This window comes from Meleagris gallopavo, chromosome 11 (genome assembly GCF_905368555.1).
Source record: "Meleagris gallopavo chromosome 11, MGAL_WU_HG_1.1, whole genome shotgun sequence".
NCBI lineage: Eukaryota > Metazoa > Chordata > Aves > Galliformes > Phasianidae > Meleagris > Meleagris gallopavo.
The window spans coordinates 22976130-22991728 of NC_139414.1; the positions used below are offsets into that span (position 1 = coordinate 22976130).

A 15599-nucleotide genomic window follows, 5' to 3' on the forward strand; every position below is an offset into this window, starting at 1 on the left:
CTGAGGTCCCAAAGCAGAGGCGGCAGCACGTGGCTGCCCACTGCTGTGGGCACAGGCGCAGCAATGCTGGGAGCACAACCAACACATCTGGTCAGTGCCTGAGCTCAGCGGTCCGCAGAGCAGCACAGACTCCAGATACTGGAATTCAGGGTTGTTCAAACATCCCGGAGAGTGAGTATCCGTTGTGAAAAAAACTGAACGGAAGAGGTAGATTTCTCCTGCCATATCCAAGCTGCGTGCAAGCAACAAGGATCACCAGTTAATGTCAGAATGCCCAGCTCCTGAGATCAGATCACATACTGCAGAAGTATAACTTGTGTTCCCGCCGGCTTCTTTTGCACTATCTGTTTTGCCTTGCAAAAGCTGGTCTTCAAAGATGAACCTTGTCAAAAGTCTCCTGTGATCAGGGGCTGTATCTGATTAAGGTCCTGAGGCAAATGAGAACCTTACAGATTGCCCAGGAGTCAGCATAGAACAGAAATGCGAAAATGATCACAGGATTCCCCTGCACACGCAGCCAGAGGAAGCAGTGCACCACGGGTATGGCAGCTGGTGGGCCTGGCCCCGGCTCAACAAGGCTCCAGGCAGCTGCCAAAGGAACTTGTGCAGAAGGCTCTGATGTCAGAAAAGTAGGGCTGGGGGTTCCATCACCCACAGCTTGGGGGAAAAGAGAAGTCCAGGCGGAAAAGACACAAAAATCAAGGAAACGTGACGTGGCAGCCGCTGCTCTGGAAGTGCAGTTTGGAAGATGAATTTTTCTCCTGAAGATTTAATGGAGGGAGGGTGCTGTCTGTATTCGTTTTCTATTTAAGAAGGCTGCAAAAATGGGAAATCAATCATTTCATCCTCTACTGACACACAGCAAAATTTTCCCTTCTGTAACTGCATCAGTTATTTCAGTGCTCCCTGGGCACCACGTTCCCCTGCTCGGGACGCACACCAGGACGGGCAGCACCGCAGGAGCCAGCGGGCCCAGGGTCAGCCTCAGAGAGCACAGTGACAGCAGGAAGCAGGGAGCCAACAGGCAGCCCAGCCGTTTTAGCTGAAATACTTAGTTACAGGCTTCACATTTCACTTTCATCCTACTTTTGGATGAGAGAATCTGTTCAAAGCACAACATTAAAGACGTCTAAACGCAGTCAAATTAATAACTGACATGATAATCTTGATTAGCAGGTATTTGCATCTACCCAGCACCAGAGTTTTCAGCCTCGCGTTCAGTCTGCGCTCACCGCACAGACAAGCAGTCCTAGCTGGGAGGCACCGGCACGGCGGCACAGGTGGCAGCGCACAGCGCGCACTGCCCGGGGCAGACAGCAGCCCACCCCTGGGTGAATCACAGCTGCGTCCCAGGCCTGGGCTGCTCCGGAGCCAGGCGCGAGCGGCTGCCTACCCGGCATGTGAGTCATTCCTGGGAATGAGAGAGCCAGTTGCTCCGGTTGCTCCTGGCCAGGTGAATCCTGCCTCTCTGATCAGGTACCACAAAAAAAGGCGATTGGAAGCACAGAAGCTTACTTCCAGATATGGTTTATTTAACCACCTTAGCGCAAGAAATACTCTCGTGACTGTTTTTAGTCTCAAGATGCATTTTGGAGGAGTCTGAGGCACGTCCGCGATGCAGCTCAGAGACAAATGGAGGGCGACAGCGGGGACAGGTAAGTGACTTCTGAACATCGGAAAAGCAGTTGATAGCTTGCTCTGTACGTTTTGCCTTTCTTAAACACCCTTAACTGAAAAGAAAGTGGGGATTAAGACAAAGTTGCTGAAAAATCAGACAGAGAAGCATAAAGTGAGGATCAGATCAACTGAAAGCGGGAGAAAGTCTCAGGTAGTGAAAACTTCCAATCTTTTATTAATTCAGTGGTAAACGTTACTTGTTATTTTTCTCCCAAGAGAAAAATACAGATCTATTTCTACTAATTATTCCTTCTGAGATACTATTAATAGTGCAAGAGGGTTTGTGGTTTTAATGCCTTGCTTCCTGACACAGGTTAGGTCATACCGAGTAAGATCCAGTAACCGTAACATCTGAACCTCTGTCCGAGGTTTGCATTCGATCCTTTTGTCCTTGTTCAGTACAGGAAAGCGTACTTGAATTCTTTTAATTACTCTGTACAGAATAAAGGTTCTCTTCCTTCATGCTTCACTCCGATCATGTTAAAACTTGTCAGGTTCACTGGAAAAACCACATAGCTCTGAGCAGGCAACTCACACTGCGTCGGATCTGTCTCAGCGTTCAGGACAGGCACTTTCACAGATCTCTCTCATTTAACGAGTATTTCAGATTGAAGTGGTGATGCTCAGCGACAAACAGCAACGCAACTGAAGGTTTTATATTCTACAGAAATGGCTTGCCATAGGTGCGCTATAGGGACACAGAAATCTGTCTTCTCATTGGGCACACTCGGTGTTACTCTCATAGAGTTTCACATATCGTCCCATCACTCTAGAGAAGATTTTGCAATCTTCCTTCACAAACAGGGACGCCAGGAGCATTGGCACCGGAGCCAGCAGCCGCTCGGCACAGCCCGGCCCTTCTGAGGGCCCGCTCTGCAGCGAGCAGTGGAGGCAGAGCAGCCGAAGGGTGCGGAGAGGTTTCAGGCAGAGAGCGTCTGTTTGCACTCGGGGTGCGTGGGAAGCAGCCGCTCTCACAGCACTGTGCTGGTTCCTGCCTGCCGCCCGCGGCTTTCCCTCCCATCGCGGCCCGCTGCCGTCTCACCCTCGTGCCTCCCAGGCTGCCGGGGCATCCCCAGGGCAGGGCGGCAGCAGCAGGCAGACCAGCTCACCCGGTGCCTGTGGCGCAGCCTGTGCCGGCACGCAGCCCCGCAGCCTGTTGGGCAGGGCCGGGCTCTCCCAGCCCAGACGGCCGCGGCGGCCCTTCGCTGCTGTGCACGGCAGTGGTGGGACGCCCAGGCCGGCCACGAGGAACTCAAGGCGTGCTGCATTTACGAGACTTCTGGGGCTAGGCGAAGATGTGCCCAACAGGAATTGAGGTCCGCAGCTACCTCACTGCCATCACACCACGTCCCTGCCAGGGGACCAGGCCGGAGCTGCTCAACCAGCACTGCCAAAGCAGCACAGCAGGATTTCAGCACTTCATTCCCACACCTCAGCTGTCTCAGCCCTTCCTGCCATTACATAGCCCAGTATCTTCTTAAAAAACAAAACCATAGGTCCTGCACTACGAGGAGCAGGCTTACATGTCCGATCAACCCTGAACCTGAAAGGACACCATCACAGCAGCACAGCGCTTCTTGCTTTTCCTCGGGAAATGCTTCTGGCACACCCAGGTGAAACAGTGAGCGCAGCCCAGCCCGGCCCACACCGCCCTCACACAGCACCGCCGCCATGGGCACAGGGCCGGCAGCTCCCACAGGACACCAGTGCTGCCATTCCCCACATGTACCTTTTTTGGCTTTGATGCCAAATTTGGTGAGCCCATGTTAGCAATGTGCATTGAAGCACAGAAAAACCCAGCAGCAGATGTGGATTTCGTCCTTTTGTAACGGGAACTAGAATTGCATATAAAAGGAATAGAAATTTTGATGCAAAGAAAAAAAAAAAAGAGCCTGAAATTGAGTCTTGAATGACTTCAAGCCCCAATCGGCATTGTCTACATGTGTGCACCGGCATTTTATTCATACCTTCTTGCAGCATCCCCTGCAGCACCTGGGAGACACGGCCAGCACGCAGTGGCCAGAACTGTGCCACGCAGTCACAAAACCTTCATCTTTTTCTGACCTAGACAACATCTTGATCGCTTTTAAAGTTCCATTGCAAGTTTTTCAATCCTGTTTGCCATCACACAGAACCAACATCCACACTCACAATGCAGTACTATTCAGCAGAGGCTGCCATGCCCACTTGAGCAACCATCCCCTGCTGCAAAGGGCCGTCAGCCTTCGCTCTCTGCCAGGTCAGTGTGTTTCTAACAGCTTCTTAACATGCAGAAGACTGACTCTGGGATAACAGCACACAGGAGGAACAGCTTATGGAACGACAGGAACCCTCTGACAGTCTGACTGTGGGGGTGGTCAGACCTGCAGCTGCTGCTGCTCTGGGCAGGGAGCTGGATCGGACCATCTCCAGATGTTTGTGCCTTCTGACCTCACCTGGTCTACAATTCTGGGAACGGGGGCCCTCCTCTTGAAGGAGAGGAGGGAAGAAGTATATATATTTCTGCAGCTATCAGCACAACAGCAGTGGGCACCCAGGAGGGGCAGCTGAAAGGCAAAGCAGACATACAAACTTCCGGCAAGAAGGGAAAGGCATGGAACTGATCTCCAGCATCATCCTCCTGACATCACGTGGGAGATCAGAAACAACGTGTGGAGAGAGGAAGGAGCCAAGGCCAATGGCACAAGGACGAAGATGGTGAAGATTCAGGAAGGAGGATGCTCTGTTAATTGCCAGATGAGTGAGAGAAAGCAGTGTCAGGAGCAGGAGGAATGAGGGAGAGAGGAAACGGCTCGTGCTGTGCCATGGCGAGGCCGGCAGCAGCCTGACTGTGCTTCGCACGGCAGCCCCTAACAGGAGCTCAGGGACAGCAACCTCAATGGGCTACAGCATGGCTTCTGCTATCGGCTGGTTCTGCACAAGCAGAAACAACCCAGCAGCATCTTCTAGACAGAGACAAAGGAAGCGCTCCAGAGCTAATCCCTTCCTCCTGCCTAATTAGAGGCTGCCATTCCAAGAAAACATTCATTATCCCAACTCTGTCAACCTCTGCGTTGTCCTCCCTTCGTTTTCAGGAAAAAAAAAAAATCAGAATTGCAACACTTCACTCCTCTGCCACCAACAGCCCTTTACCTGCAGCCCAGTGTGGGGCCCTTCTGCTGCCAATTCTCTCCTAAACCTCATGTAAAAGCAACTGCAGCCTATAAGAGAGATGCCTGAGCACTACACTTCATACCACACTGCTTTAGAACTGGCAAAGTGCTGGCCACCAAAGAATCAATGCCGAGGATCCTGTTGCTCTCCCTCCCATTTTCTGAGTTCAGCAGGCTGAAAATCTCACCACAAGAGTTACTGAGCTGGGTGCGCGCAGTCCTTGAGGCACACGGCAGCCCACATTCAGCAGACCTAAAAGTATCTGCTTCAGAAATTTACCACTGAGCAAAACCAAAGAAAACAGAGCAATCAGTATTTGAGATGAGGATCTGCAAGGCCTAGAACCACCGAACTTCAGTTCTGCTTTGCAAGTCCGTCCTGTGCTACAGACAATAGTCTTCACACAGCCAACCCCTATAGCCAGTCTGCCAGCTGCAAAGCACAGCACGATAGACCAGTTGTGACCCTGATTCCAGGTCATATTTAATACATATTTAAGAGGAAAGAGAACTCATGCATCTTTAGGTGCAGCAAATGAGTTGCCAAAATAGACAGCCTTATACCAAAGACTAACAACTTCTGCTAGGGTTTGTAATCTGTGCATGGAAAATCTGATTCAAAGTAAGCAATGTTAATCCATGAACTTTTAATTTTTCTGTCTTTTGAGAGCATTAAGGACAAACTCAATAATTTGGGCAGCAAACAGGCCTCATGTCAGACCCATCCCACATACTGGAAAATTAGGCTTCATAATCATTCACTTGAAATTAATATTAAAAAATCATTTGCACAAAATATTCCAAAACTGATGTTGAGAAAATAAGATATACATAGATATATATATTTTTTAAACTAAAGAAATCACGTTATGCTATAGGTATGGCCCTACCCCCTGCTGAACTTAATACCTGGTGGCAAGAGTGACAAATGGAGAATTTCACATATAAGCAGCATTACTTACTCCCACTGCAGCATCCTGCTGCACCCGCTGCAGGCCCCCAGAAACTGTACAGCAGAACAGTTACAGGCACAAGCTGAATGTGACGTTCAAGGAGTATCTGCAATAAAGCAATGCCAAAGGCTGCTGCAGAAAGCAGAAATGAGCAATGGAGCTGGTTACTCAGATGCACATGCACTGTACTTTTACCTTTACGGCAAAGGATTGAGAAGGACTAACACAAACTTGAGCGACTGACGTGGGAAACTTTAATTTTCCCAGGAACAGCTTACAGAGGGTTCATCCCACAGCCAGCTCCTGGGCCAAGCGCTGTGAGGACAGAAGGCTCTGCTAGCGATGGCAGGGACCTCTCCCCGCAGGTACGGCACGCTGCGTGGTGCAGCCTGCACCAGGGCTGGCACCAGGCTCCGCTGAGGACAAGCGGACAGCAGAGGACAGGCTCTCGGCCAGGAGCTCTCTCGCTGGCAGCAAGCTGTACTGCAGCTAGCCCAGAGACAGGGCTGCTGGTCACAGCTGCTGAAAGAAGCCTGGGATGGAGGGGAACTTCCAGGAGGAACCTAGAAACCAAGAAGTGGGTTTTGTATTAGATACTGAGGCAGACGTGAAGCTCTCTGAGCCGAGGCACTGGTTCCTGTTTCTGGGTATGACTAAGCTGCCAGGCGCTGGAACCCACAGCTGCAGTCATACCTTGCTCCTGTTTTCTTAGCCTCTCGAAGTTCAGTCAGTCAGGGGTGGCAATGTGTCTGCTTTACGCAGAGCTGCCTGCACACCTCCTGAGAAGGCAGGAATGGGGAGCAGCAAGTGCAGAGCCCAGGGAGGGTGCTTTCAGTCTCCTCCCTGCCAGCGCACATGGGAGCAGCTCCAGTCAGAGGCAGCCAACGCGCACAGCTGGCTCGGCCTGAAATACAAGCAGTTGCATGACCTCACCAGCACTCAGCCCACAGCAGCGGGCACCCGTTGCCAGGTGTGCTGAAACGACACAGGGAGGGAATGGATGGAGGTAAAGAAGAGGGCGGGGATGCAGGCCCTGTACTACTGCTTGCCAGCTGGCTGCAGCAGTATGCACAAACACTCTGCAGCCTGCACTAATGCTTGTTTCTTTCCCCCCTCACAAATCTTTACAATTAAGCAAATCAGTGATTTTGTTCTGATGGCAACAGAAAAGAACATAAGTACAGTCAGTCAAGAGCAAATTTAACAAACTGCTTTGCATTTCTTCTGCTTATATTAGTTTTGCTGCTTACCAGACCTTATGCTGACATGCAATGAGTGGTGTACTGAGCAGCTGTGCTCAGGTAACCCAGCATCACTTAAAGCCCAGCAGCTCTATAAACCAGAATCTCACAAAGAAAATTTTCTAACTTTTAAGGCGTTGTAAATAAGAGGTGCAAGAAGATTAATTAGATGTGACAGTATTGAATTTCTTCAAATAGTGAGGCAACCCAAAGCCTTACTCATAAAAAAACCATAGTCATTCTCTACCCAATGGCAGTGAAATCTACCATGCAGACTACTACTGCATTTCTCATCTGAGGCCATCGCAGCCAGGCACGCAAACCAGTCTGTCAACAATGGCAGCAGAACGTTACCTCATCAGTGAAACAGCATGTGCTTACCCTGCATTTGCTGCAACCGACAGCCTTTAGAGGAAAGAGAGAAGAAAACAGCCAGCCAAGTGCATGAGCCACACAGAAGAAGGTACGTACTGGTTTAAAAATGTACGTGAAATGAAGGAGTAGCTTCCAGTGCATCTTCAGAAGCACCCAGACAGAACGCACTTGTGTGGAAGCACGAGGCTGGAGGTTGGAGAAACACGGGATGAAATTGGTCAGAAGAAAAGAGTGTGAAGAACAGGACAAAGAGTTAAAAACCAACCTTGTCCAGCACAGAAATACCACATCCAATGCCACAAGTAAAAAAGTCACTACCAGAGCGCATAGCCAGAGTACAATCACAAAATGTCTTAAAATATTCTTCAACCTTCTTTGTGCTCCTCCAGTCTGAAATGCAGTGGTATTTACCAAAAAAGCCGCAGCTTGCAGAGCCAAGGGATACAAGGAATGTGCTCTGTCTATCCCAGTACTTCTTAGTTTCCTGCTAAAGTCTATTAAGCACCTTCGGATTTCTGAATCTAAGCAGGATCATTTTTGTGTGTCCCAAAATGTGTCATACAACCAATCCCATGCAGCAGGGACTACCGTGCCTGCATCTGCTGCCCTCACCAACCTGTTTGTGATGTTGAAGTTTCAGAATTACAACAGCATAAGGGAAAGTCTGCAACACATAACTGGGGCAGCCTTCAGCAGGTGTCATCTCCATCCTCCACCCCTTGCATGCACGGAGGCTGCTGCTGAGCTCAGCTGCGCCAGCAAAGTAGGACACAAAGCACTGCCAACGTGGTTCAGCTGTCACAGCTCTGTGACAGTATTTGTGAAGTTTGCTGCTTTCTTCTGCCAACCAACACTTTGCTGGGATTTTATTTTATTTTGGAACATGTTCTAGTATTAACAGCATTAGCAATAAGATAACAGAGAGAAATCTGTTCAGGTTCTTGATCTAATTGGCCTGCAGGAAGACAGAGCAGGGTCTGTCTTCCGGGGTGATTTCTATTTCCCTGGGCAGTTTGACTGTGGTCACACCTTCAGAGGCAAGGAAGACAAATGTTGCAGGGATCCCCCACAGCCAGTGCTGTGGGCAAGGATGAGCCAGACCCTATGGGCTCTGCTGGAAAAAGCACTGACTTGAAAAGTGTGAAAGAAGGGATGCTTCTGCTCCCCTGCCCTGCTATACCTGGAAGGGACAGCAGAGCATGGCGAGCAATCAGCTGGGCTTCTTCTGCACACATGGCTTTGCAGGCAGTGGGACAACACGCACCCAAGCACATGCATCACAGAGCAAGCATAGGAGCTGCTGACAGTATTGCACGCAACAGGCACAGCTAAGCTGGAGCTGCAGCCCACTCCCCAGGGCAGTCGGGTAAGTGCCTGTGCAGGGAGAGCCCTCTGTGACAGTGATTTCAGCGTTTCTGGTCCAAGCAGCTGCAGTCCATCCTCTGTAGCAGTTTTCAGCTATAAGGTAACAGCCTAAATCCCAGCACTCAGACCAGCAGCCCTGTGGCTCCAAATAACAGCACCCACCAAAACAAACACCATCTACAGCGAGGAAAGGAACTGCACCCTGATGCACTCTGAGCAGGGGCCTGAAAGTCTCAGCTTGCCTCATCTCTGCTGACAGCAAGCCCCACGATGCCAATGGGAACTGACTGGCACAAGCTGGGAGGAGAGGCCAGTGGCTGAGACCACCGTGCAGCCAGGGACCCTTCTCATTGTGTCAGAAAACATCGGTTCATTTTCTGCTGTGAGTCAAGAGACGGAACCTTCGGAGAGTGCAGGTGCTGCTCCTGTACAAAGATGCGCTCAGCCACTCCATGTTGTCAGATCCATACAGCCCCTCTGTGACTGTACTCACCTGAAGAATGGAGGCAGAGGTGGAAAAGTTCACGAGCTTTTTGTAACACGATTTACAGCAGCTCCCTTCGGAACCTGGAGTAAGTGACAGCACACAAGCAGCACAGACCTGACCCAGTGCCACTGAGCCCCACAGCATTCCCCTGTCACCGAATGGGCACATGGCAGCCACCTGTCCTGCCTCACCCACCGGGCTGTGGGACAGCGGGGAGCCTTCTGGGGACCGGGCAACAGGCAGGAAAGGAGCTCTGAGAAACAAGGAAATAAGCGTCTTATTTGCCTAAGATAGAGATATGCATCTTTCCATAAAATCACTTGTCCTTTTGATCTCGGTGCCTCCTGGGCAAAAAAGAATAGCTGTGAATTATAAACAACAGAACAGAGTGATGGAGATTTTTCTTACTCCCCAGGAAGATGACTACTGCTTCTCAGCACAAGACAAAACAAAACACCTAAATTACTTTTGATGGTCTCATTAGGAGCCAGAATTTGTAAACAATGTCAGACAAAAGGAACCTAAACTGAGAAAAAGCTTAAAAACAGCAGAATTACTTATTTATTTATTTATTTATTACCAGAGCTTTAAGACATGATGATTTGCTTTACTGCCACCTAGGGACAATTTGAAACTTACAGAGCCACAGAGAATCCTTAGAGTTGGAAGGGACCTTGAAAGAAAGAACGACTTGTTCCCTTCCCGTGTCAAGTTTTGGTCTGCACAAGGGCTCAGTAGTTTTGTCCATTGTTCATCCCCATAGGAGAGGCAGCCAGGGCCAGTGGAGCGGCTGGGACCTGAGCCATTTAGCTGCAGTTTTCTTATCAAAACTAACAAACAGAAAAGGAAGCATGGAAAAAACACTGCACTTGCATGATTCAAGAATCAATAATCTGCAGTGCTGCCTTACAAATTGGTATCACCGATTTCTTGGAGCAATGCCAAACCATCATCATGCCTTCATAGCACACACTGGGTTCCACGCTTGCAGCCTCACAGCACCTGGTGCCCGCGCTTCCCTGGCACTGCAGGGCTGCCTCTAACCTCTGTTTTTCCCCCAGAATGTAACAGCGGTGCTGCCCACAGCAAGGCCTGGAGCTGTGGCTGCCAGAGGGACTCCTGAGCACCGCGGCCGACGACACACCACAAATAATGGGGTACAACCTGTCCTATGGACCGCCACCAGGTACAGTCAGGAACAGCAGCTCAGTGTCACCAACACTGCCTCCAACGTTCAGATGTGTCCTTTTGAAAGAGGCCTTCGGTATTCTGCCACATGCAGCCCCGTGGGCTTCAGTCCTGGCTTACCAGCCAAGACAAGGTGCAAACATTTTGGGTAAAAAAAATAAGTGAGATAATGTAGAAGAGCCTGGACTTTGTTCACAAACACTTGTACTCGAAACCTTAAAATCCCCAGAGAATGTGATTTTTAATTACACTCAAGTAAATTAAGTTTCAAATTAGCATCTGAATAGGCTCAAAGATAGCCTCCAGAGCCCTGTTTCTGGGTAACTGGATGGACAGAGCTCTGCTGCCCCTTTCCAGCAGGAAGCAGCACCGCTGCGCTCACACCCTGTGCTGTAATGCACCGAGTTCAGCAGCGCTGCTTTCAGTGGCTGACCAGCAGCCCATGGGGCTGCCCGGGGAGGTGACATTCTAGAGGACAGTTTTTCATCCATCGGACACCACGAACACTCTAACACTGCTCTCACCCCACAGAGGAGCACCTGAGCACAGTCGCCAGCGCCGCCCCCAACCGCTCTGTGGGCCCCCCCGGGAACGCCACACAAGATGGGTTCACCACCATCGTCCTTCCTGTGCTCTACCTGGTCATCTTCCTGGCGAGCATCCTGCTGAACGGCCTGGCGGTGTGGATCTTCTTCCACATCAGAAACAAAACGAGCTTTATATTTTACCTCAAGAACATCGTGGTCGCAGACCTTCTCATGACGCTGACGTTCCCATTCAAGATAATCCAGGACTCCCAGCTGGGACCGTGGCACTTCAACTCGTTCCTGTGCCGATACACAACAGTTCTGTTCTACGCCAACATGTACACCACCATTGTGTTCCTCGGGCTCATCAGCATCGACCGCTACCTGAAGGTTGTGAAGCCCTTTGGGGACTCCAGGATGTACAGCATCACCTTCACCAAGGTGCTCTCCGCCTGTGTCTGGGTGGTGATGGCCTTCCTCGCCCTGCCCAACCTCATCCTCACCAACGGCTACCCCACGAGGAGGAACATCGACGACTGCATCAAGCTGAAGTCTCCCTTGGGAGTCAAGTGGCACACAGCCGTCATTTACATCAACACCTGCACCTTCATGGTGGTGCTAATAGTGCTCATAGGGTGTTACATTGCCATATCCAGGTACATTTATAAATCGAGCAAACAGTTCATTAGCTCGTCGAGCAGAAAGAGAAAGCATAACCAAAGCATCAGGGTTGTAGTGGCTGTGTTCTTCACCTGTTTCCTGCCGTACCACTTGTGCAGGATACCCTTCACTTTCAGCCATCTGGATAAACTGCTGGACGACTCTGCACATAAAATCTTGTATTACTGTAAGGAAATGACACTGTTCCTGTCTGCATGTAATGTTTGTCTAGATCCAATCATTTACTTTTTCATGTGTAGATCGTTCTCACGAAGGCTGTTCAGGAAATCAAATATGAGAACCAGGAGTGAGAGCATCAGGTCTCTGCAGAGTGTCAGGAGGTCCGAAGTGCGCATCTACCACGAATACACCGACGTCTGAGCTCCCCACACACGGACTGGTGCTCATTGCTGAGGGTATTTGTACAGCATGTAAATAAAACCTGTCTTTGGGTATTGGACCACAGAAGTGCATTGAGAATGTGCAGACATGTACAGCTCTGCCATTTCAGCTCACTAACATCTACCTTAACTCAAAATCATAAATACACACACAGACTGGGTTCACTTCAGAGGCATTTGGGTATGTTTTCTTTGTTGTTTTGCTTCTTAAGACCAAGAGAAGCCAAAGAAATCCCATATAAGTATCCTGTAATGTAAAGAACGTTCCCATTAACCAAGAGGAGCTGTTCTCCCCCAGCTCAAGGTCCAGTGACGACTCCAGCTCAATAACGTTCCTTTGTTTCATTTTTAATTCATTTTTTACTCCTATCGATCTTCGATCAGTTCTTCCTACCTTCTTGCAGAGTTTAGACAGTAATGTCGATATTTTCACCTGGATTATTTACTGTGAGCACAAGAACATCAAAACACTGCTTAACAATCAAAAAATGCATGGATTGTACATGGCAGCAGACAGGAGCCAGGTTAAAGGTAGCACCTGGAAGAGGAGGCGGTGGCAACAGAGGCAGAGCAGAGCAGGTGCCTGAGGGCAGTGCCATGGCATCCAGAGCCATCGGCAGGTCTCCTGGTGAGCACAGCGAGGTCAGCAGCAGGAAGCCATGAACACCCACCTGGTGGCACTGCCAGCCAAGCTGCAGGCTGGGAGGGCTGCAGGACGATCCCTAACGCATGTCAGCCCAGCCACAGCACATCCCCACCAGACATCAGCACAAACCAAACGCCCTCCCGGTCTGTCACTTCTCAAAGAAGAACCCCAAACAGCCCCATATTTCTTCACCCTTTGGTACCAAAGCACAGCTCTTCAGCAGCCCTGCACGGGCAGGGCCCAGCACTTCCACCATGCCGACGGCTTGCTTTCACAGCACTACGCCTGCTTAACACAGCATGAATAAGAGAAGGGCTTCTTTCTTTAAGTTATTTTAGTTTTATGCACTATTTTATATATAGTTTAAAACTTCAGTGTGTTGTACATAATACAGATAGTATATGCTATATATAATCACACAGAGCATTTGGATTAAATTGATGAGTTAATGCAAACATTACAAAACTATTGACACTGCTCGGGGGAAGGGGTCACTTCTGGAAAGGAAGAACACTTCCAATATTTACCCCATTTAAAACATGAGTACAGTTGGCCAAAAAAAGACAGAACAAACACTACTTTAGCCCTGTAGAAAAAACTACGCTCACATATACAACACCGAAGGCAAGTTCTGGGGCTGCATCTGCCATCCTGTGCTCTTAAAGTCTGCACATACATGAAGCCACATTAAGAGAACCATTTCTGTGACTGAGCTGCATAGTTCAAAGTCTCTTCAGCTCCACATTAGATGGAACAGCACGCTGCTGGCTTGGCTCTGTGAAATAGCTAGGTCAGTGTGCACACCAACGTCAGTAAGCAAACACCTTCTCATCATGTCCTATATGGTTAAAGTGATGCCCAAACGCTTCTGGTCTCCCCTTTATGACACAAGTAGCAGAAAGGACGGGAGGCTGATAGCTCCTCAGACCACACCATTACTGCATGACATTCTCAGCCCCTCCTGCTCTCCTCTCTCCACCTGTGCTTCCTTCCAGCACGCTGCTCCTGCCCACTGCATGCACACCAGCTGCTGTTTCTCACTACCTCACTTGTTTTCACTTTATGCATTCACATTAGCTTTCCTCCTAGAAGATACAGAACTGCCATTCCCTACGTAGCGATTTCATACCAAAACGACCTGTTACACAAAGCACTGCCATCAGGGGATGCCCTCTGAAGAAAGCTTCACGACACCCTTTCCAGAAGACCAAACAGATGAAGCAGCAGTGCCTGGGGAAGGCAGAGGTCCCAGTCCCACTGGGAAGCGGTGTGGCCGTCCTGCATTTGGAGGAGGCACGGGGCTCTGCTCCAAAGCCCAGCAACAGCAACACAGACAGCACTGCTCCATAAAACTGCCTGTTTACTGTAACTTGACAGGGTGTATCTGTGATAAACATTTCTCACTACAACTTACACTCGTGCTTATACAACAGTTCTTTGAAGATGCTGCTTGGAAAAATCTTTTCCCAGGACTAAAGATGAGTTATAAAAGATACTGATACTTCTCAAGCATCAGATAACTAAATATAATGTCTGCGTTTTGCAGGGAATTTGGTACTTAAAAGCCTTCTCTTCCTGAGAAGAAATAGGCCTGATCACAGCACTGCTTCACCAACGCCCACTGCTCAACAAGCTTTTTCTGGGCTGGTGGTAGGAAGCTGCATCAGTCACCATTTGGTTTGCATGGCCTGAGGACTGACTTTCAGACATATCCTTCTTTTTCACTTCCCTGTTCTGAGCTTTCATTCCTCTTTAGGTCTGTTATCTGCTTAGGTTATTTAAAGTGCTGGATTTTTAACTAAACCTCCACTTCTGACCAAAACAAGTTTCATAAGCAGTAATGAGGTTAGTGGGATCAAACAATAACAACTTAGAAGCTGTTTTTGTTGTTTTTCACCCAAATTGGTCTATTTTTGACACATGGATGTACTTCAACACACGCTACTCCTTGTCCTGTGATGTAACTTTCAATGGCACAGCACTATTTCCCCTCACAGCCCCCACAGTGCTACACATGATTCATTCTCCACTCTTCCAACCATAGCTCTGGTGTTCCTCATTCTCTGTATTGTGCCCAAGTTCTTCCTGAAATGAGCAGTTATAGGAACAGCATCAGATGCTGAGCTTAGCTGTGCCCTCAGGACGCAGGACAGGACAGGACAGGACAGGCACACAGCCGAGTTTGGGTCACGCAGACTGGGACTGCTGTGTTCTGCAGGACACCCCACAGAGAAGAGCTTCCAGGCGGAAGTATGACAGCAATCCAGACCCAAGAAAGCAGGAGGACACTGTTAGTGAACACCAGTGAGAGTTTTCACTGAAGAAGTTCGGCATTGTGCTGTAAGTGACAGTGCTGCCTGACCCATCGGCTGTGGAAGGAATGTTTCTGGAGATGTGCTTCAAGACGGCTCCAGATCACCGTCTGTGCAAGACTCAGGGCACTGCATGCATTGTGTGCTTTGCTTTTGAGATTACTCTGGCAATCACCTTTACCATGACTTCCTACCAGTGCAGCTTCCTAGGCTTCTTAAAAAAGCAAAGTGAAATTCCCAAACGTTCTGAAGACGTCTTTGTACTGACACACACCAGAGCCTCCACAAGCAAGCCCAATGGTGCGAACACTGCAGCCCCTGGGCCTACTGAGCACCCACACCCTGTGCCATGAGCACCAGGACGCTTCACCCCAAGCTACAGCCAGCAGAGCACGGCCATATCCCAGCTGAATTGGAGACACATCCTTGTAAGGCCTCCCAAAGCTATTCTACAGTGATGCTGAGGCATCGAGCAGCCAGCATGGCAATGCCAGGCAGAAAATATTTGCTGGCACGCTTTGATAGCTTAAAACATGCATTCATAAGCCCTGCAGTGCCTTCGTAATCAGCATGAGTTCTAGGGGGATTATTCTAGAAAAATATTTATCTTGTTCA

At 49.4% G+C, this 15599-nt stretch overlaps 2 protein-coding genes across 16 annotated transcripts in view; one reads left to right on the forward strand and one right to left on the reverse strand.

Annotated features, from left to right (window-relative positions):
- Positions 1–15599, reverse strand: part of MED12L (mediator complex subunit 12L) — a 104690-nt gene that overhangs the window by 41926 nt on the left and 47165 nt on the right. The window lies entirely within an intron of this gene.
- LOC104912735 (G-protein coupled receptor 87) lies at positions 1189–14458 on the forward strand. Its single transcript, XM_010717059.4, has 3 exons — positions 1189–1655; positions 10312–10436; positions 10970–14458. The coding sequence occupies exons 2-3, from the start codon at positions 10403–10405 to the stop codon at positions 12004–12006; spliced, it is 1071 nt and encodes a 356-aa protein (XP_010715361.2). The 5' UTR covers positions 1189–1655; positions 10312–10402; the 3' UTR covers positions 12007–14458.